This window comes from Macaca mulatta, chromosome 5, assembly GCF_049350105.2.
Source record: "Macaca mulatta isolate MMU2019108-1 chromosome 5, T2T-MMU8v2.0, whole genome shotgun sequence".
Lineage (NCBI taxonomy): Eukaryota > Metazoa > Chordata > Mammalia > Primates > Cercopithecidae > Macaca > Macaca mulatta.
In genome coordinates this window covers 81,419,696-81,443,071 of record NC_133410.1, presented here as the reverse complement: position 1 = coordinate 81,443,071, position 23,376 = coordinate 81,419,696, and the positions used below count along the sequence as shown (strand labels likewise).

General features: G+C 39.9%; 2 protein-coding genes across 3 annotated transcripts in view; one reads left to right on the top strand and one right to left on the bottom strand.

The window, feature by feature from the left end:
- The window catches only part of SGCB (sarcoglycan beta), a 58,116-nt gene extending 53,167 nt beyond the window's left edge, over window positions 1-4,949 (bottom strand). Inside the window, exon 1 of the mRNA XM_015138713.3 lies at window positions 4,946-4,949. The gene's annotated coding sequence lies outside the window, so the exon portion shown is untranslated. The remainder of the gene's footprint in view (window positions 1-4,945) is intronic.
- SPATA18 (spermatogenesis associated 18) overlaps window positions 1-22,840 on the top strand; it is a 45,749-nt gene extending 22,909 nt beyond the window's left edge. Inside the window, exons 7-13 of one of the 2 annotated variants that reach the window (XM_001092813.5) lie at window positions 4,560-4,821; window positions 6,619-6,777; window positions 7,622-7,797; window positions 10,238-10,361; window positions 12,777-12,860; window positions 20,525-20,570; window positions 20,878-22,840. In XM_001092813.5, coding sequence (XP_001092813.1) covers window positions 4,560-4,821; window positions 6,619-6,777; window positions 7,622-7,797; window positions 10,238-10,361; window positions 12,777-12,860; window positions 20,525-20,570; window positions 20,878-20,885 — 859 coding nt within the window. In that variant the 3' untranslated portion in view covers window positions 20,886-22,840. Of the gene's footprint in view, window positions 1-4,559; window positions 4,822-6,618; window positions 6,778-7,621; window positions 7,798-10,237; window positions 10,947-12,776; window positions 12,861-20,524; window positions 20,571-20,877 lie in introns of those variants that run through there. The other variant, XM_078002675.1, reaches the window with a different exon arrangement.
- The last annotated feature ends 536 nt before the right edge of the window (window positions 22,841-23,376 follow it).

The following is a 23,376-nucleotide window of genomic DNA, read 5'->3' as shown; positions in this document are numbered from 1 at the left end:
GGGAGGGGAAAATAAGTAAAATGATAAAATGATACCCTGAATCAAAACCTCAGCAATCTGGCAAGCTTTCAATTGTAAAGGGATTGTTTTCTTAACTGCCCCCCTTCCAGAGAGAGAAAATACCTCCTGAGTTGCCAGCATTTGGACACTAATTAACTTTGGGCTGAGAGATATGGAGAAGGAAAATTCTTTTTTTTTTTTTTTTTTTTTTTTTGAGACAGAGTCCTGCTCTGTTGACCAGGCTGGAGTGCAGTGGCATGATCTCGGCTCACTGCAACCTTTGCCTCCTGGGTTCAAGTGATTCTCCTGCCTCAACCTCCTGAGTAGCTGAGATTACAGAGACACACCACCATGCTCGGTTAATTTTGTTCTTACTTTTAGTAGAGATGGGGGTTCACCATGTTGGCCAGGCTGGTCTCGAACTCTTGGCCTCAGGTGATCTGCCTGCCTCCACCTCCCAAAGTGCTGGGATTACAGGCGTGAGCCACCATGCCCGGTTGTAAGGAAAGTTCTTTGACTTGAAACCAGAATTGTGCGGGCCTATGGTGCAAGAGGTGGTACCCTCATGGAAAAACTGTTCTGTAATATGAGGGTCATTTTCTCTGAGGCCTGGGAGTCCTCCCTTCAGGGATACTGTCCATTTTACTGCAGGGTATTTCCCTTTTGTATCTGACTTTGATGGGATGTGTAGGTGAAGTGTTCTTGTGAAATTCCTTTCTACTTATGGACAGATGTTAAGACAGGCCATCAAGATAGTGTTAAGTAAGGACAAAGGAGATGTTCCTCTGGAGTCTCTGCATTTTCCTTATTCTTTTTAACAACCCCCCTCAAGCCCCTAATGTGTTCTGCTCCAGGCTGTGAAAGTCCCTATTCCCATTCTCTAAATGTCACCACAGTCTTTAATTTTGAGGAATCATTCTGTCAGTGTTGTGTTTGTGCCAACTTGTATTGACTCCCAAGAATGAATTATGTGCCTGTTTGACATGGTGGTAGTATTTACACCACGGGAATTGGCAAACACCATAAGTGAGTCTCACCCTACCCAACCCAACCTCCCTGGCTGTTGTACTCAGTTTTGCATTACCTTTTGCCAGATAGTTTCTTCTGTAAAACCTCCCTTTTTGGAGACCCATTTACTTCGGGCTAGCTAGTCTGATAATTTACTTCATACTTGAGGGCAATATAACTTTTTATAGATACAGTAGTTTATAATATACCTAGTACTTCCACATGTATTTGCTCATCTGACCTTCTAATCCCCACCTCCACCCTAAAATAGGGCAAAAGTTATGTATCTGAAAACTGGGAATTCCAGCTACATAGGAGGTTGTCATGGGGAAGATTGCTTGAGCCCAGGAATTCTAGACAAGCCTGGGCAATGTGGCAAGAACTCATCTCTAAAAAGAGTTAAAAAATAAATAAATTAGCTGGGTATGCCTGTGGTCCTAGATCCTCTGGAGGCTGAGGCAGGAGGAACTCTTTAGCCCAGGAGTTCAAAGCTGCAGTGAGCTATGATTGAGCTAAGGGATTTTTGGAAACCAATCAGTAAAGGTTTTGGCCCAGTTTTGGTTACTTTGGGAGAGTGTGTTTAACCATTTGGCTTGTTCGAAAATTTCTTGGACATGAGTTTCCACTTTTCTAGACACATTAATGTAGATCAACAGGTTTTACTGATGACAGCACCTTGCTCAGCTAGGAGATAATCTAGAGCTCGTCTATTTCAAAAACCATTCCTGCTAGTGAGCCTAAAGACCTTTCTAGCAGCGATAGACTTGCACCAGTATTTGCTAAGACCAGTATTTGCCAGTATTTCAAGGGAGGTGGTAAGTTTCCGTGATGTGATTTCATGGTAAGTAAAACTTCCCCAAGGGGCAAGAGTTGTGATAGTTCCCACAACTCTGGCCACAGTAAATCCTAGGGCCCTTTTTCTTCTAGAATGGGATTCTAGATTGGAAATTATGTTCAAGACAATGATTTGGGTGGGAGCTATTGTACCCAGAGTACAAACACCATAATGAAAAGAATCATGAAGATGGAATAAAGCCAAAGATTAAAAAGAGTTTAAATAATTTTTAGCAGTGCCACAAAGCCATAAGAGCCCAGGAGGGGCAGCCAGGTAATATGGTGTGGTTGGTTTCATTAAAATGTTGGAAACAAAGGAAAGGGGCCTCTTGACAGTTTTTGAGAGGCTCCACAGGAGAGGAAAAGTCATGTTAATGTCCCAACTGGTTGGGTGGGTGGGGGGCGCAGCGGTGGTGTTCAAAACCAGGGAAGTGTATATGCAATGGATAGGATATAAGTGACATGATGGTTATTTCCCACATTGGTTTTATCATTCTAGTAACATACATGAGTGGTATTAGGAGTGCAAGGGATGGTGTATACTGGAGGCCTTACTATATTCGTTTGTTTGAAAGGCTTAAAAATGGGCAGTGATGAGATAGATTCAGAGTTTTGTTGTAAGAGCCTAAGGCCTCAAATGGGTTAATGTTACCCACAGGAGTATCCCAGGGTGTACATCCCAAAGTAGCATTACAATTAAAGAAGTTCCAATGATATTGTAAGTATGGATGGTGGGGGAAGTAATAAGATTACACAAAGGTGGAGATGTTTCCCATTTTACCAGCATAGAGAGAAATGGTTAGGGTAGGAAGGTGTGTTAAAAATCTTACTCAGCCACAATTAGATTTACCCAAAGCTCATCCACAGAAATGGAAAAGATAGGGGCCTGGAAGGACTGAAGGCCCCACCAGTCATCTAGAGGATGACTTTCAGAGGCTTGATTATAATCCAGGAATAGAGTTAGAGGTGCATGTCCTTCCCCTTGTCCTTGTTCTGCAGAATCCCCTTGTCAGGTATGTTGGTGAGGTTGTGGCTATTATGGCTTAGGAGAAAGAAGTGCCCCTCTGTCACGAGGAAGGGAGGGACACTCACTTTTCTAATGATGCTCTTGTTTGCAAGGAGAATAGGGTCCTCATTGTAACCTGGAGGTGGCTTGTAACCTGGAGGTTTTGGACATTTTCTACTCTAGTGTCCTGGATTTCTGCAGCGATGACAGACCCCTGTTCTGTTAGTGTTATGGGGATGAGCCTTGGGATTATTGGCTAATGAAAAAGAATGTGCCAATGCTGTCACCATGTAATGAGTGTGGTGCTGGCACTTTTCCTCCTCCAATGGAACTGTTTTTATTTTAGATATTTCCTCCTGATTATTGAAAATCTTAAAGGCTATGTTTAATAAAGTAAGAAAGGGAGTTTGTGGGCCTTGTTCTAAGTTTTAGAGTTTTTGTCTGATGTCTGGGGAGGTCTGACTTAAAAAATATATGGCCAGAATGGATAGGCCCTTAGGGATTGGGGGGTCAAAACTTGTGTATTTATGCATGTCTTCCACCAGTGTAGCCTGGAAAAGGATGGGACTCTCAGATGGCTCCTGGGTGATTTCTTGTAATTTAGAAAAATTAACAGGTTTTACTACTGCCTTTTTCATTTCTTCCAACAAAAAAGAGATCATATAATCTCATCTGCCCTTGCCTCTGTTTGGGCCGGCATCAGTGGCCTGGTATTGCCAATTGGGTTCTGTGTTGGGGACAGCTTCTGCCCCAGCTTTAGCATTGTTAGGATTATGAACATGAGCTTCATCTGCCCAAGCTTGACCATATGCGTGACCTTTCTTCACGGGAACAGCAAGTAGTTAATACCACAAATATGTCTTGCTAGGTTCAATCAAAGGCAATAGTCAAAACCCGAAATTCTTGAATGAACTTAGAGGGATCCTGGCTAAATGAACCCAAACTTGGATTAAATTTGTGAAAGATCAGACATTGGAAAAGGGACATGAACTTGGATTGCTCCTAAATCTCCATTAGCCACCTCACAGACAGGCAAAACATTTTGAGATTTTCCGAGGACTCTGTACCAGTGTTATATGTAACTCCTGTGTGAGTATCTGAGAGGGATAAAGTATCTGGACATGGGGGTGATTGATTAGGGGATGGAGCAGATGGGGAGAGTATAGGCGAAGCATGAGCAGGCTGAGGACAGCGTGATAGGCAAAAGGGTCAGACACCAGAATCAAGGAGGGAGGAAGTTCCTTGAAAGGATACATGAAAATTTTTATGTAATTTTGAGGTTTTGGATAAAGCCAGAAAGACCTGAACATATGGGACCTCTGAATCCCTTTTGAGGTTCTGGTAAAATGAGTCTAGATGTAAAATAATATTGTGATGCAAAGTTCCATTAATAGGTCAATTAGATTTATTAGGGACTACAAAAGAAAATTATATGCTTCTTTTTGAGAGTTTATAGGTCAAAATGGGACTGATTTTTAAGAATGCATGCATTCTGGAGATGTATAGAAATTCTAGTTACTTATAAATTTTTGGGAAAGAAGTCTGGTACCAGATGCTGGAGTCAGATGATAGGGAAGTCTAATCACTTCTGAATTACTCAGATAAGGAGTTTTGCCTTCCGATGGTCGGATTGATTGGCCACCAGGTGATCTTTGCTTTACTCAAGAAGTAAATCAAAGGGTTTCCCTGGCTGATTCTGGCTCACCAACAGGTCCTCCAGGAGCCGGTCTCCCAGCCCTGCCCCTCGCAGCCGTAGCTGCAGCCGCAGCCGATCTGCCAGCCCCTCCACGGCTGTCAAGGTCAGGAGCCCGTCCCCAAACCGCTCCAAGCTGTCCAATGTGGCGCGCAAGGCTGCCCTCTTGTCCCGCTTCAGCGATTCTTATTCCCAGGCCCGCCTGGACGCGCAGTGCCTGCTGCGGCGCTGCATCGACAAGGCTGAGACCGTTCAGCGGATCATCTACATCGCCACAGTGGTATGTGACGCCTGCGGGACCCCCGGCTCCTTGGGGCAGCGCGGAGACAAGTTTGGTAACGTGAATGGAACAACATACAAAGACTAGTGGATCCTGAGGTCACAGAAGCGGGGGAGATTCCAGTCCCCCCATCTGTCTCCTTCCTTCTTTTTCATCCTCCTTCCCTTTCTTCCTCCTTTCCTTTCTTTCTTTCCTTCCTTCCTTCCTTCCTTCCTTCCTTCCTTCCTTCCTTCCTTCCTTCCTTCCTTCCTTCCTTCCTTCCCTCCCTCTTTCCTTCCTTCCTCCCTCCCTCTTTCCTTCCTCCCTCCCTCTTTCCTTCCTTCCTCCCGCCCTCCTTTCTTTCCTTCCTCTTTCTCTCTTCCCATCTCTCTCCCTCTCTCCTTCCTGCCCTCCCTTCTTTCCCTCCCTCTCTCCATCTCTTCCTCCTTCTTTCCTTCCTTTCTCCCTTCTTCCTCCATTGTTTCTTTCCTCTCCTTCCTTCCTTCCTTCCTTCCTTCCTTCCTTCCTTCCTTCTTCCTTCCTTCCTTCCCTTTCATTACAAATAGTTGGGGGGTGAATCATTTTCACAATCGATAACTATACATATATATATGAATAGTTATATAATATTTATTTAGTTAGTTATATTGACCGGGCATTTGTTTAAGAAGTATCCATAAATGCCGGACTATCTCAAATGGGTTTATAAAAAGTTGATTTGCACTGTACCTTTTGTCTAATATGGGCATATTAGACACAGTGGATATATTATTGCTAATGGCTGTCATTTGGTTTCCTTTAGTTCTTAAAAAAAATTAGAAGGTTGTGATTGCGTTAACACTTCTGTTTATTTAATTAAGAGTAGTTATTAAAACTGCTAACATATCAGCTATTTGAGTATGGCAAATTTTAAAAGTGCATACATGTATTCTTCCAAAACAAATGTTTGTTTTATGGGTTAATGCCATACAAAGATACTGAGAGTTCATGAGGAGAATTGTTAAATATTAAGAAACAAAACAAAACATTAGTATGAGAACAGAATTATCAGAAATACTGAATTTTATCCTGTGTTTATTCATTTAAATCAGGGGTTAGCAAACCATGATCTATGGACCATATCTGGACCTGGCTCATATTTCTAAGAGAAATGCTACTGTAAGAATGTAAGAATGTTTTTAGATTTTTAAATGGTTGTAAAAAAAAGACAGAAACTGTATGTAGTTCAACATGCATACAATATTTGCTATCTGGCTCCTTATAGAAAAATGTTTGCCATCCCCTGGTTTATATAATTAAGAACCACTTACTAAGTTAGTTAAAGCTCTATCAATGTACAGGCCACGTCTTCTGTGCATAACTGAATTTTCCCAATGCTTACCACACCATAGGCATTTAATAAATATTTGTTGAATTAAAATATGCCAGGAAACATGTCTGAGTCTGGGTATGTGTTTATAACATGAACACTAGACTGATAATTTTCTCTTATTTCTTGACCAGTAATGTGATATTGGCATGGGCTCATAGCAGGGGATTTATTTCCTTCAATTTCCACACTGTCCTGTTTCCTGTACTCAGAATTTCTAGAACAATGGTCAACTGTCTTGATGTTAGTGAGCATGGATTATTATATGTTTATGTACTTTTCAAAATTAGAGATGTATTTTCTTCCAGATTAAAAATGTTTTTGATCAACTGTGTTTAGTTATCAGAAGATCAATATGATGTTGAAGCTTGGATTCTTTCTAATTCCTTGCTTTGGATCTCTTCATTTACCTCTTTTCACCAAAAAATTTGCTGCATTTTTATGTGCAGGAGGCATTCCATGTAGCAAAAATGGCATTCAGACATTTCAAGATCCGTGTGAGAAAATCATTGACACCATCTTACGTGGGGTCGAATGACTTTGAGAATGCTGTCTCGGATTATGTCATTTGTCATCTTGATCTGTATGATTCTCAAAGCAGTGTCAATGTAAGTGTTGGGTCTCTTATTAGGACTGGGTTACTTCTGCTGCTGCTATTTATATTGAGTACTAATAACTCAGAAATCCAGCCAATATTACATATTCTATGTAATGACAAAGAAGAAAGGAACAACATTCAATTTACTTGGTAGCACCTGCCATTATTGACTGTTTCTTCCTTAAAAATATTATGGGGAAAAATTGTCTGAGTTTCTTTAGATAGGCTGTTATGGTCAGGAGATGGAATATCATAATACTTGAGAGCAAGGATTTTGGGAAAAGTAAGTATGGATTTGCTTCCTGACTGTGACACTTACTAGCTGTGTGATCTTACACATTTACTTAATCTCTGTGTGCTTTAGTTTTCTAATCTTTCAGTGGGAGTAAAAATGTTCATTACCCCTAGAGTCACTGAGAACATTAAATGAAAGAAAGTAGGCAATTTGCTTAGCACAAGACTTGGCACATAGTTAACACTCAGTAAAAGCAAACTATTATAATGATTGTTACGGATTATGAACAATTCAGAGTTCTGTGTTGGCACATCGTACCCTTGCCCAGAATAGAAAAATAAGGCAATGATAAATAAAAGCCACAGAAGGTTTTCTTCCTTGCTTTTTTAGGACTCTCTTGGCTTTTACTGTGTCGTTTCTACTCTGTGTCCTCTTTCCTCCTTCCCTGTGAATGGGTGGCAACATCTTTCTCCTTTTAGCACATGCACTGTTTCTCTGCTTTAACTTGTTTTGGCTCACATTCTCTTTTCCCACCTCCCATCAGTCCTAATATTCTTAGGATGTTAGAGTGTTTTTGTCACGAGCTGATAACAAAGTGATGCCATCTTTTGTTTTTCAGGATGTGATCCGAGCCATGAATGTCAATCCCAAGATTTCATTCCCTCCTGTCGTCGACTTTTGCCTTCTCAGTGACTTCATCCAGGAGATATGTTGCATTGCCTTTGCAATGCAGGCCTTAGAACCACCCCTAGATATTGCATATGGGGCAGATGGAGAAGTTTTTAATGATTGCAAGTAAGAGACAGAGGAGCAGAAGCTAAGGGATTCATCATGAGTACACTGTCTTGTCTGTTTCCTGAGAACAATTTAGGGAAAAGAACTCTGGGTGGAGAAATTAACAGACACTACCTGATTTCCAGGCCCTACCATATACTTCTCTGTATTCCAGGGCAGGACCCACTCCTGGAGTTATTTTCCATTGAACATAACGTATTGGTCTTTGGGGGAGAACTAGTGAGGACTTGGAGCCTATCTAGAACATTTTTTAAAAGATGCTCTATAAATACAAATATGCATTACTTTCTATTGGTTTTTATTGCATTACTCAGCCCAGGATTCTCAAAGTATGATGTGTGGATCACCTGCATCAGAATTACTCAAGGTACTTGTTAAAAATACACATTCCTGGATTACATATCCTGATGTTTTATGCAGTAGGTCTAAGATGGGGCTCAGGAATCTGCAATTTAACAACCACCCAGGTGTTCTGTATGCACACTAATGTTTGAAAATTAATGCTCTTGACTCCATTGTCTAGGACCAATAGATTGCTACCAGCTTTTACAAGAGAAATATTCCCTTATAAATTAAAAGACATTAAACTAATTTAAAACATTGTATTGTGATTTCTTGAGATCACAGGATATAGCTGGAGATTATCTGGGAAGAAATCAAGCTAGTGGTTAAGAACACAGGCTCTGGCCTCAAGCTGCTTAGGTTCAAATTTCAGCTCCACCACCTATTAGCTGTATAATGTTAGGCATGCCACCTAATTTTTCTATTTCTTACTTTCTTCTCTATCCAATGGGGGAAATAATGATGCCTACTTCCTAGGGTCGTAGAAGGTTAGTTGAGATAATTCAGACAAAGCTCTTAGGATGCTGTGCATGAAGCATGAAGTGGGTGCCCAGGAAATATTCACTCTGGGTTTTTGTTCAGGTTGTAAAGTTATGCCCAGCATTCCTGCAAGTTTGCTGATGAGGGAGGATGGATAGTACCACTCAGAATCATTCACTTTCTTTCACTTATGCAAATCACAACAATAATGAACTTTCCAATTGCCTTATAGCATGTCATATTTTCTTGCCATTGCCCTGCTTCTAGTTTCTCCAACATGGATCAACTCATGGAAGAGTTGATATTAGGACATTACACTGCAGTTGGGTCTTTTTGGTTCCCTTACAGGGCACATTATCTTCATTTGTCTCCTTTATTCCTTTCTCCTTTAGAGGATTGATAGTTCCACTCAGAATCATTCAACTTTTTAGTTTAAGGATTCTGCACATGTCAAAGACTTCTGTAGGGTCTCTTGCTGACATGCCTTTAACCAGAGGGAATGTGCAGCTTCTAGGGCATTCTCTGGCCTGTGTGCCTGGACATCTGTGCAGCTGGAATTGGATTTTCTAACAATGATTGGATTTGGTTCTACTTCTAGAACTTCACAGAACAAGGCTAACCCTTTTTCACCCTGGCAGCCTTTTGTGCATTTGAAAGCAATTACTCAAATCCTCCTCCTTCTGGCCTCAGGACTTCCGGTTTTCTTCATATGAAGTAGGTTTAGGACTTCTTGACAAATAGATTCATTGTCTTGGTCTGTGCACCTTTTAAAGAAAGTGAACTGACCAGCCTAGAGGGACTAACACCCTTTTTATTCTTATTCTCCATTAATTCAGCTAACTTGCAGTAGTTTTCTCTTTCTTTCTTTTTTTAGCTTTCTGACAGTGTTTATTCATTTTGAGTACTACTGAAATCTGCTGTATTTTTACTTGTACTGTGACTAAACCATATGTCTCCTCTATTTGTGCAAATACTTTTTAGACTCAATTATAGGACCTCATATGTATTTACATTTTATTTTATCTTATTAAATTCAGCTTATTGTTCCAGCTTGCTGAGCTGTTTTTAATGTCTTTTTTTTTTTTTTAGCTAACCACCTGCATCTTTGAGCATGTTTTCTATATTTCATACAACTTATTCATAAACATGATAACTTATCACAATATTGAGAGAGAGCCCTCAGCATCTTCCTTCGGGTTTCTGTTAATCCATTAGTTACCCCTCTTTGGATATGATCATTTAATTAGTTTCCAATCCACCTACTTAAGTTAATCATCCTCCTATATTTCTTTTATTTTGTCCAGAAAGACAACATGAAAAATTCTATGGGAAGCCTGATGGGACTTCAGTAAGTCCCCTGAATTGCAACTCTTGTAATCCTGAGAAGAGAAGGAAAACAATTAGTTTGACATGATTTGGTCTTAGTGCATCCATGCTGGGTCCCAGTTATCATTACTTCCTGTTCTAAGAGGCCACAAACATTCTTTAATAACAGAATTTGTTCTATATTTACTCGGATCTGAGCATAATACAAAATGAAAATTCACACTGATGTTTTCCCCTAGATATGCTCCATAATTGCTTAACTTCTCTTTCTTGTTTTGTGTATTGAAAACAGATACCGCCGCAGCTACGACTCGGATTTCACGGCTCCCTTAGTCCTCTATCACGTGTGGCCTGCTCTCATGGAGAATGACTGTGTCATCATGAAGGGAGAAGCTGTCACCAGGAGAGGGGCTTTTGTACGGTGGCCTTGCATAGTGACAGTTCATCCCAAGTGTTTGATTCACAAGTTCGAGAACATTTATAAACCCAGAGATTCTATAAAAGAAGTTTATAAAAAGTTGATAAGATTTCATACAAAGGAGAGGATGGAGATGATCTCGAAAAGAACTGATTCTTTTCTTTGATTTTTCCATAATTCTGCATAATTTCCTAGAAGTAATTTCTTTACTTCTTGTTTTATTTAGAAGATGGAATCAGTCATGTTTACCTCCTCCATCTTAGAATTACTATGATATTTTAAAAACAAAGCCCTTTGAAGTTATCTTGTAGGAGGATTTCCATAATCCTAAGCATTTAAAATCAATTAACTTTCAGGAAGTGATTTGCCAAATTTTTAGTGACAATTCTCTATTTTGAGAAACTGTTAATGTGCCCTGTTTTTCTCTCCTTGGTATGATGTGTATGGAGCGGGGGGATGGAGACAAAGAGAGCAGAGGAGGTGGGAGAGAGGAATGAATCAGTTTGAGAAGGTTGCTTCCTATATCCACTGGCTATAGAACGTTTTGAACCTACAGAATATTAAATACTTGAACAGCCTTTAAAATGGAGTCTTAGGTTCCATATGTGAGCCTGTGGGTGTGTACGTGTTGTAGTGGGGATTGGGTGATGGAACTGGTGGTGCTTGGATATTCTGCATAGTTTATGTTATGTAGTTTTACTCCTGCCTTTCCTAGAAAGAGTTAAGTGAAGCCCCTTAGTCCAGAATGATGTACCATCGCACAGCTGGCTGATCTCTGTTCCTGTTCTCCTTGAACTGAAAAATAGGGGAAGTGCTTTACAGCAGCTTTCATACATACAGTGGAGAAGGGGAATATTTTATTTTAAAAGAACTTAAGAAAAGGGTTTTTGTAGCTTAAAAATCCCATTACAGTGAATACTATCTTAAAATGTTTTGTTCCATAAATGTTGAGCCCTTAGCTGGGTGCAGTGGCCCACACCTGTAATCCTAGCACTTTGGGAAGCCAAGGCAGGAGGATTGTTTGAGGAGTTTGAGACAAGCCTGGGCAACATAGCAAGACCTCATCTCTACAAAAAATAAACAAATTAGCTGGGCATGGTGGTGCATACCTGTAGTACCAGCTACTTGGGAGGCCGAAGAGGGAGGATTTTTTGAGCTGGAGAGGTTGAGGCTGTGTGAGCCATGATTGTGCCACTGCACTCCAGCTTAGGTGACAGAGTCAGATCCTGTCTTTTTTTTTTTTTTTTTTTTTTTTTGAGATGGAATCTCGTTCTGTTGCCCAGGCTGGAGTGCAGTGACATGATCTCAGCTCACTGCAACCTCCACCTCCGGGGTTCAAGCGATTCTCCTGCCTCAGCCTCCTAAGTAGCTGGGATTACAGGCGCATACCACCACACCCAGCTAATTTTCATATTTTTAGTAAAGACGAGGTTTCACCATGTTGGTCAGGCTGGTCTCAAACTCCTGACCTCATGATCCACCCACCTTAGCCTCGTGAAGTGCTGGGATCAAAGGCATGAGCCACAACACCTGGCCTGAGATCCCGTCAAAAAAAAAAAAAAAAGGTCGAGCCCATAGAAATATATATTGGGTTTTATTGACCTGACAGCTACACATGTTCTACAATAAAACATACTTCTTGCTCCTACAGCAGTCACTCTCTGTTAAGAAGATCTTGTCTGCAGTGCAGTTTGGAAAGGAGGGAAAAGAAATACCCGCTATTCTTATGTTTTACATCAAATAGCAATTGCCTTTTAACTTCCTTCTTCTCTCCCATCAAGCTTATCATGAACATTTGTCCAAGCTTAAACCCTAAAACAAAATAATAGGAAGTTCTTCCTAAAACAAAGAATTTGGAAAAGAAAGGGGTTGAACTAAGGGAAATTTTAAGGATTTTACCAGTAAAATCTCATTTTAGTGAATATAGCTTTCTCCTTATTCATTTAGTTAGAAAACAGATAGGCAGTAGTGGTGTTTCATTCATTCATCCAATGATATTTATTTATTCAATAGTTATTTATGACCCAAACACTGTATTTATATGCTAGAGATTTAGCAATAAATAAAACATATACAAATCTCTACCCACATGGAGCTTACATTCTCCAGCACTAACAAACTCCTATGTAATTTCCAATAGCTTACTCACAAAAACATTCTACTGGAATCAAATACCAGAGTATCCCAAGGTTCATTGTAATGGGATTCTATTTAAAAAGTACCCTGAAGTTACTGCCACATATTGGGCAGCAATAAGAAGTGAAAGGAGTGTAGCTTGTGCAGATGATCAGTAATGGGCAAGTGTAATCATATCAGTAAGATTCTTACTCTGTGGGATATGCATGTTGTTTTAAGCCATGACAGTTTTCACAAACTCCTGACTATGTCTCTCTCTTTCTGTCTCTTTTTTAAGTGGAATTCGGTGCGATCTCTAAGTCGATGTCGAAGCAGGAGTTTAAGTCCCATTTGCCCCCGTAGCCAAATTGGTTTAAGCACGGTACATATCTATCTAATCATTTTTACACAAAATTCGTCTATGGTTGGCATTTTTTGTTTTTGTTTTTGCTTCAGCAGTACAAAAGAGATGATTATAAGTCTACAGGTGGAAAGAGAACCTGTTGCAATAATGCTAGCTCCAAACTGATTTTTATATTACTGTAGGCGAAAGAATTTATTATTCTAGAAAGAAGTAGAGGTAGTTTTATCTTTCTTTCTTAGTTCAAGGAATAGTAGATTTTATGTATTTCATAGTTTTATTTTTATCTTTGGATGAAATGGGCTATTAGATATCAGATAGTGGACTAAAGAGTGAATGGGATACCTTGGTCAACTGATCTTGGAACAAGTCCCTGGTTCCTCTAGAAATTTGTGTATGAGTTTGGAGAAATTGCTCAGATGGTCTGGATTTCAATACCTTATAAATGGCATTGCAGGTATTAATATATCTTCAACTTCAAATTAGAAAAAATAAGGTTTTTTGTGTGTATTAGTTTTTGGAAAGATTGCTAATACTTCTGTTAAAGAACAAAAGAACAGCAAAAACATCATGAAAACTATGAAGATAACATCCCTAAAAACATGATTATGGGCTGAGTAGGGTCGCCCACACCTGTAACTCTAGCACTTTCACAGGCTGAGGTGGGAGGATTGTTTGAGCCCAGGAGTTTGAGACCAGCTATGGCAACATGGGGAAACATCGTCCCTACAAAACAAAACAAAAATCCTCCCCAAAATTAGCTGGGCATAACAAAAAACTCCCCCGCAAATTAGCCAGGTATGGTGGCATGTACCTGTAGTCCCAGCTACTTCGGAGGCTGAGCTGGGAGGATCACCTGATCCCAGGGAGGTCGAGGCTGCAGTGAGCTGTGATTGTACCACATTGCACTCTAGCCTGGGTGAGAGAGTGAGACCCTGTCTTAAACAAAACAAAACAACCCCCCTCAAAACAATTTAAAAAATTATGATGCACCACTATTAATTTATTCAACACATATTTAGTCAGTGCCTTTTGAATACAGGGTTAGAACAAGACATGTGGGCAACAGGAAGGCTAACAATGTGCTGTTCCCCAAATAATAATTATTTAAATATTTGTTCAACCTTGTTTTAGAGAGAGTAGTAGAGAAGGAGAATCACATTAGGCAACCCTACATACTTTTCTGAAACTGCTTCTAGCATGCAGCTGTAGCCCCAACGTTGCAAAACTTCCTCAGCAAAACAAAAACAAAACCAAAAACTCCACAGTTGATGAGACTCAGCTTCCTTACTGACTTTTTTCTTTTTTTTATACTTTTAAGTTCTGGGTTATATGTGAAGAACATGCAGTTTTGTTACATAGGTATACACGTGCCCTGGTGGCTTGCTGTACCCATCAAACCGTCGCCTACATTAGGTATTTCTCCTAATGTTATCCCTCCCCTAGACCCCTACTCCCCGACAGGCCCCAGTGTGTGATGTTCCCCTCCCTGTGTCCATGTGTTCTCATTGTTCAACTCCCACTTATGAGTGAGAACAAGCAGTGTTTGGTTTTCTGATCTTGTGATAGTTTGCTGAGAATGATGGTTTCCAGCTTCATCCATGTCCCTGCAAAGGACATAAACTCATACTTTTTATGGCTGCATAGTATTCTGTGGTGTATATGTCCCACATTTTCTTAATCCATTCTATCATTGATGGATATTTTGGGTTGGTTTCAAGTCTTTGTTTTTGTGAGTAGTGCCGCAATAAATGTATGGGTTCATGTGTCTTTACAGTAGAATGATTTATGATCATTTAGGTGTATGCCCAGTAATGGGATTGCTGGGTCAAATGGTATTTCTAGTTCCAGATCCTTGAGGAATTGCCACAATCTCTTCCACAATGGTTGAACTAATTTATACTCCCACCAACAGTGTAAAAGCGTTCCTATTTTCCCACAACCTCTCCAGGATGTATTGTTTCCTGACTTTTTAATGATTGCCATTCTAACTGGCGTGAGATGGTATCTCATTGTGGTTTTGATGTGCATTTCTCTAATGATCAGTGATGATGAGCTTGTTTTTCATATGTCTGTTGGCTGCATAAATGTCTTCTTTGGAGAAGTGTCTGTTCATATCCTTCACGCACTTTTTGATGGGGTTGGTTTTTTCCTTGTAAATTTGTTTAAGTTCTTTGTAGATCCTGGATATTAGCTCTTTGTCAGATGGAGAGACTGCAAACATTTCCTCCCATTCTGTAGGTTGCCTGTTCACTCTAATGATAGTTTCTTTTGCTGTGCAAAGGCTCTTTAGTTTATTAGATCCCATTTGTTAATTTTGGCTTTGCCCATGCCTATGTCCTGAAGGGTATTGTCCAGGTTTTCTTCTAGGATTTTTGTGGTCCTAGGTCTTACATTTAAGTGTTTGGTCCATCTTTAGTTGATTTTGGTAAAAGGTATAAGGAAGGGGTCCAGTTTCGGTTTTCTGCATATGGCTAACCAGTTTTCACGACACCATTTATTAAATAGGGAATCTTTTCCCCATTGCTTTTTTTTTGTCAGGTTTGTCAAAGATCAGATGGTTGTAGCTGTGAGGTTTTATTTCTGAGGCCTTTGTTCTGTTCCATTGGTCTATATATCTGTTTTGGTGCAAGTACCATGCTTGGTTACTATAGCCTTGTAGTACAGTTTGAAGTTGAGTAGCATGATGCCTCCAGCTTTGTTCTTCTTGCCCAGGATTTTCTTGGCTAGGAGGGCTCTTTTTTGGTTCCATCTGAAATTTAAAGTAGTTTTTTCCAATTATGTGAAGAAAGTCAGTGGTAGCTTGATGGGGATAGCATTGAATCTATAAATTACTTTGGACAGTATGGCCATTTTCACGATATTGACTCTTCCTATCCATGAGCATGGAATGTTTTTCCATTTGTTTGTGTCCTCTCTGATTTCCTTAAGCAGTGGTTGGTAGTTCTTCTTGAAGAGGTCTTTCACATCCCTTGTAAGTTGTATTTCTAGGTATTTTATTCTCTTAGTAGCAATTGTGAAAGTGAGTTCACTCATGATTTGGCTCTCTGTTTGTCTGTTATTGGTGTATAGGAATGCTTGTGATTTTTACTCATTGATTTTGTATCCTGAGACTTTGCTGAAGTTGCTTATCAGGTTAAGGAGGTTTTGGGCTGAGATGATGGGGTTTTCTAAATATACAATCATGTCATCTGCAAACAGAGACAATTTGACTTCCTCTTTTCCTAATTGAATACCCTTTATTTCTTTCTCTTGCCTGATTGCCCTGGCCAGAACTTCCAACACTATGTTGAATAGTAGTGGTGAGAGAAGGCATCCTTGTCTTGTGCCGGTTTTCAAAGGGAGTGCTTCCAGTTTTTACCATTCAGCATGATATTGACTGTGGGTTTGTCATAAATAGCTCTTATTATTTTGAGATATGTTCCATAGATACCTAGTTTATTGAGAGTTTTTAGCATGAAGGGGTGTTGAATTTTATCGAAGGTCTTTTCTGCATCTATTGAGATAATCATGTGGGTTTTGTCATTGGTTCTGTTTATGTGATGGATTACGTTTATTGATTTGCATATGTTGAACCAGCCTTGCATCCCAGGAATGAGGCCAGCTTGATCATGGTGGATAAGGTTTTGATGTGCTGCTGGATTCGGTTTGCCAGTATTTTATTGTGGATTTTCGCATCGACGTTCATCATATTGGCCTGAAATTTTCTTTTTTTGTTGTGTCTCTTTCAGGTTTTGGTATCAGGATGATGCTGGCCTCATAAAACGAGTTAGGGAGGATTCCCTCTTTTTCTATTGTTTGGAATAGTTTCAGAAGGAATGGTACCAGCTCCTCTTTGTACCTCTGCTGTGAATCCATCTGGTCCTGGACTTTTTTTGGTTGGTAGGCTATTAATTAGTGCCTCACTTTCAGAACTTGTTATTGGTCTATTTAGGGATTCAACTTCTTTCTGGCTTAGACTTGGGAGGGTGTATGTGTCCAAGAATTTATCCATTTCTTCTAGAATTTCTAGTTTATTTGTGAAGAGGAGTTTATAGTATTCTCTAATGGTAGTTTGTATTTCTGTGGGATCAGTGATGATATCCCCTTTATCATTTTTTATTGCATCTATTTGATTCTTCTCTCTTTTCTTCTTTATTAGTCTGGCTAGCAGTATATCTATTTTGTTGATTAAAAAAAAACAGCTCCTGGATTCATTGATTTTTTGAAGAGTTTTTCATGTCTCTGTGTCCTTCAGTTCTACTCTGATCTTACTTGTTTCATGTCTTCACGAAGTTCTTGTGCTGTGTTCAGCTCCATCAAGTCATTTATGTTCTTTTCTACATTGATTATTCTAGTTAGCAATTCGTCTAACCTTTTATCAAGATTCTTAGCTTCCTTGCATTGGGTTAGAACGTGCTCCTTTAGCTTGGAGTTGTTTGTTATTACCCACATTCTGAAGCCTGCTTCTGTCAGTTCATCAAATTCATTCTCCATCCAGTTTTATTCCCTTGCTGGCGGGGAGTTGTGATCCTTTGGAGGAAGAAAGGCATTCTGGTTTTTGGAATTTTCAGCCTTTTGCACTGGTTTTTCTCCATCTTTGTGGATTTATCTACCTTTGGTCTTTGATATTGGTGACCTTTGGATGGAGCCTTTGAGTGGACGTACTAATCCTTTCTGTTTGTTTCTTTGCCTTTTAACACTCAGGTCCCTCTGCTGTCAGCCTGCTGGAGTTTGCTGGAGGCCCACTTCTGACCCTCTTTGCCTGGGTATCACCAGCAGAGGTTGCAGAGCAGCAAAGATTGCTGCCTGTTCTTTCCTCTAGAAGCTTCGATCTAGAGAGGCATCTGCCAGATGCCAGCCATAGCTCTCCTGTATGAGGTGTCTGTTGGCCCCAGTTGGGAGGTGTCTCCCAGTCAGTATACACAGGAGTCAGGGCTCCACTTGAGAAGGCAGACTGACCCTTAGCAGAGCTCAAATGCTGTGCTGGGAGGTTCCTTGCTCTCTTCAGAGTCATCAGGCAGGGATGCTTAAGTCTGCTATAAGCCCCTGACTAGGGCTGCTGCCTTTTTTACAGAGATGTCCTGTCCAAAGAGGAGCAATCTGCCAGTCTGACCACAGCAGCCTTGCTGAACTGCAGTGTGCTCCACCCAGTTTGAACGTCCCAGCAGCTTTGTTTACACTATGTCCATAAAACCGTCTACTCTAGTCTCAGCAATGGCGGACACCCCTCCCCCCACCAAGCTTGACTGTCCCAGGTGGATCTCAGATTGCTGCTGTGCTGGCAGCCAGAATTTCAAGCCAGTGGATCTTAGTTTCCTGGGCTCGGTGGGGGTGGGACCCGCTGAGCCAGACCCCTTGGCTCCCTCGCTTCATCGCCCCCTTTCCAGGGGAGTAAATGGTTCTGTCCCCCTGGTGTGCCAGACGCCACTGGAGTATGAAAAACAAACAAACAAACAAAAGCCCCTGCAGCTAGTTTGGTGTCTGCCCAATTGGCTGCCCGGTTTTGTGCTTGAAACCCAGGGCCCTGGTGAGGTAGTCACTGGAGAAAATCGCCTGGTTTGCGGGTTGCGAAGACCGTGGGACAAGCGCAGTATCTGTGCCCGAGTTCCTCAGGCTCAGACCCTGAGGCTTCCCTTGGGTAGGGGGAGTATTCCCTGGCCTTTTGCACTTCCCAGGTGAGGCGACGCCCCACCATGCTTCGGCTCGCCCTCCGCGGCTACACCCTCGGTCCAACCAGTCCCAATGAAATGAACTGGGTACCTCAGTTGGAAATGCAGAAATCACTTGCCTTCTGTGTTGATCTCGCTGGGTGCTGCAGACCAGTGTTATTCCTATTTGGCCATCTTGAATCTCCTCCCCCTTACTGACTTTAATGAGCATCTGTAGTGACTCCCCCATGCTCCTTATCATACATCCTTTCTGGATCTGATGGATGCTAGATTTGGGAGGGACACAAAAATGGCAAAAACATGTTATCTTCTCTGAATAGACCTTAATATAGGAAGATCACGAGATTGTGTCTTTTGCAGGAACATGGATGGAGCTGGAGGTCATTATCTTTAGCAAACTAACACAGGAACAGAAAACAAAATACCTTTCTCACTTATAAGTTGTGAGAGTTGATGAGTAACTCTAAATGATGAGAACACATGTACACAAAGAGGGAACAGCAGACACTGGGGCCCACCAGAGAGTGGATGGTGGGAGGAGGGAGAGGATCGGGAAAAATAACTAATCAGTACTAGGCTTAATATTTGGATGATGAAAATCTTTCCAAAAATCCCCCATGGCAAGGTTTTACCAATATAACAAACCTGCAGATGTACCCCTAAACTTAAAAAGAAAAATAAAGTATAGGAAAGAGAAAGATTATTATGATTTAAACAGATTAGCTGAATGTGATACAGTCAACAAATCAATACATCCATACTATGATACAATATGATAGTCAATAAAAGAAGCAGAAAGGGCTAGAGTCATTAGATGAGATAGAGATTCCTCCCAGATTTGATCATGAAGAAGGCATTCATGGGGGAGGTAGTATTTAATTTGGTGTTTTAGAATGCATGGCTTTCAATGGGCTAGGAAATTGGGAAGGAATATTCAGGTGAAGAAAATGACCTAAAAAATGATAGGCAAATGGAAAAGTCATGCATCTAACACAATCCTTTTGCTCTTGGAGATTTCATATAGCTTCATTATCCTTTTTCATGAGTAAGTATTTATGGTAAGTAAAAGCAAAACAATAGTGCAGTTAGTGGACTGTTAAATAAAAAGGAAACCTTGGGAGCGTGATACTGAGAGAACCACAATTCCCCATTCTAAGGGGAAATGGCATATCAGAAGAAAATACCATTAGATACTTATTGTGCAATAGCCATGGCAAATTCTAACTCCAAAATCCCATTGAAAGGCTTATTCATAGGCAATGTCCTCTGTGAGAATCCCTTATACCTTCTCTTTCTTATGTTGTGCTCAGAAAGAACACATTAATTTAAACTTTAGATGAGAATAAAATCTAATTTCAAAGGTGTGACTGCAGCCAACTTTCTATCTGTTTCCATCATCCCCTTGCCACAACAAAACTGGGTATACCTGAAAAATAAAATACAAATATTTTTGGTTAGTCAGGTTTATTTTTGCTTATGTGGGGTCTTGATTCATTCAGAATGGATTCCATCTTTATCAGCATCTATTTATCTAGAGTCTTTGAAAGCTCAGAGGAAGGATGATGCTTGTAGCCACTTACTCCTGATCGGCTATGTCAGAGACTTGTGGTTCCAGTGCAGTACCTTCTACTTAGTGAAAGTAAAGATGAGATTTGAAAGATGATGATTTTCTGGTTGCCTGGTGACCCTTCTTAATAGAGCAGAGTTTATGACTTATAATTTTTATAAAGGATCTTCCAGAGATTATATCATCATTTTAGCTTTAATTTGTGAGATTTGACTTCAGTATGGCTGCTCTTAGGCCAATGAACCCAGCTTTTAACTAATAATATAATTTAAACCAAATTGAGTGTTCACATACTTCAGAAGTCTAAAAAGAATTACAATAGTCAACCTTAGGGTGAAAAATCATAGTGCTAAAGTGCCTCAGAGCAAGCTATTTGGTTGGTTTTAGGGGAAAAAAATATGCCAAAAGAATTAATCTTTTGAGCTCTATCTACTGTGTAATTCACATTATTCTTTTACGTTTTCCAGATGTCTCGAAGTCGGAGTCCTTCTCCAATAAGATGTGGATTGCCAAGTAAGTGGGATTAGTTCAGATGGATCAAATTTTCTGCTTTTTAATACTCCTTCTAGTACTTAGCACTGAGCAGCAAAATGAATGTTTTGCTTCCTAGGGAGCATCTTTTTCTTGCTCCTCACACCTTTCATGTCTGGGCCTCTGGCTGATAGTACCTTGGCAGGACCCATGGGTCATGTAGAAGGAGCTTCCAACCAAGAGGCTTCATTGCCATAAACCTAGATTAACTGCCTCTTTCATTTAGGTGCTTCCAAAAGAAAATTGAAGAAAGTGACCATAATAATGAACTGTTTATTTTTCTCCCTAGGATTTTAAAACCACCAGACCTGCTCCTTTGCCCCAGTGTGTGGAAACAGCTGCCTTCTCCGGTGCCTCCATCTGCCTTCTGTGTCTGCCTCAGACGTCACTTAAGATAATGTCAAAAGACAATTCTGTGTATCGCTCCACACAGAGAGTTAAATGTTTTGGCTTGACACATGTGTAACTTTAGATATATTGCATTCTATTTTATTTTATAGATACTAATTCCATTAATTTCATAAAAATGATTGTATAGGCATTTAGGATCATATTCATTCGAAGCAAAGTCCATTACAAAGGGTCAGGATTTCCATCCCAAAACACTAGGCTCTTTTATGGGAACTATGTGAACTGAAGTGGAAAGCGTTTACCATGCTGAGGCTAAAAGAAAAGATGAATCATTTTAGTTTGTAGATGGATCATTAAGTGTAATTGTTGGTATCAGCTTTAGCTCAAAACCAGTATTAAGTGTTTCAGTTTCCTTTTAAGGTTTGGAAGAGAGCCCTAATCTCAGGTTGGGGAGCTCATGTTAGTAGCAGTGACTTAAGGCTAAGTGTAGAAGATAATTTAAGATATATTTTCTTTATATATTAGCCCACTAATTATATTTATTAGTTGTCTTGTTTTTCTGTTCTGATTTTGAGAGTGCCCAATTTGGTTTAGTTGAGCAATGAATGTCAAAGCTACTTAGTTGAGAAAATTTCCTCGTTCCATAAATGTAGAACAGTGATTTGATTAGAAGCCAGCATTGAGATAAATGTTGATTACCTCATGCATATCTCCTGGGAATATTTCAAACTGTTTTAATGCGTGTGTTATATATAAAAGTTTCTTGGGACATGCTCTTCATCTGTTCTACCTAGTTATTTGCAAATTCAGACCTGTTGAACTCTATCTGATGAAAACTATTTAAACTCAAGGCCCAAACTAGGGGCAGCATTTACTGATATTAGATTGAGTATATATCCCTTGACTTCTTCATTGTCAAATACTTTTGAAACTTCACGTTCAAAATGAGAATAGAATGCTGCTTTCTTGCAATAAGTAATGTTCTTTCTGCCTTTTTTCACTTTTAAGCCAGCCTTAAACACAAGCCTCACAAACATCTACTTTCTCCATATACCTTTGAGAGAGACATTGAATTGGCCTCAGCTCAGTTTTGCATAAGCTCAGTGCCAGAACCAGTACCTGATGCTTTTCAGGTGAAAACAAAACAAACAGCTTATCTAAAGCACCTTACCCCAGTGCTGGAGGTTTGTGGGGCCTCTTCAGTGCCTGCCCCTTGAGTCTAATGGTCACCACCTCATTCTGAAGTATGAGTTGAATTTTTTGCCCTCTTTGCATATTTACATAGTCATCACTTTGAAGCAATGCAGTGTGCTGGAAGGAGCACTATCTGCCTAGGTAACTACTAGTCATGACTTGGTCATCAGCTTGCTTTGTGGCATTGAACAAGTTACTTCACTTCTCCGAGTCTTGTTTTTATCATAGGGTGAGGAGGTTGGATACTATTAGTGCCAATCTTAACCCTACAGACTCAATGTTCCCTTTTATAACAAGTGTTTTATTCTGAATATGAAATGAAAATCAAAGTTAATATAATCATTTTTGTGCACATATAATTTTAAGCAATGAACATAGTACCCTAACTATAATATAAAGCAGAAAAAGAAGGCAATTTTTAATAAAATAAAATGTATTTCAATAAAAAAGCTTGTGTATAACCACTCTGGAAGAAAAAATTAAGTCATTAGATGGCTGAACCTGAGTGTAGAGCCACCAGCTACAAATGAAGAAAAATGTGTGTATTGGCAACAGAAAATCATGGTGTTGTCATTGGATGTGACTTTCTGAAGTGGTGGGAAACTCTTGCTGACATTTTAAACAAGAAAAACTTATAGTCTTGCCCTGATTTACACAGTGGTCGCATTTCTGGAAATTTCAAGTATATATTAAAACCATGAAACAGTTACTGTGTGTTATATGTTAAAAGGTCCTCACTAATATCTCACTAAGTAATGAGAATGCCTACATACCAGATTTTTTTTTCAGGAGCCAAGCACATATTCCGACTTGGAAAAAGGCACAGGTAGCTCACTTTATTTGCTTTCTACCCTGCCTGGCCACTTGCTGTTTCTTAAGTTTCTAATTTGAGCTGTAACTACACAAGGAAAGCTAAATAGTCTGGAAAATTTTTGGAAAGAATCCACAGAGCCAAAGGAGACTGACTGACCTATACTCATTTTATCTGGGGATGTACCTTACCCTTAGAGACTTCAAAAAATGAAAAGCTCTTATTTTGTAACCTGGGTAAATGTTAGTTTCTATTTTCGGCTTAACATCTAATAATAACATTTAAAAAGTGCTTTTGTAACTATTAGTTATTTGCAATAAAATGCTTTCCTTCCACACTCCCAAGTTCAATGATGTCCTTTACCCATCTATAATCTCTGTATTCATCCATTTTCACACTGCTATAAAGAGCTACTTAGACTGAGTAATTTAT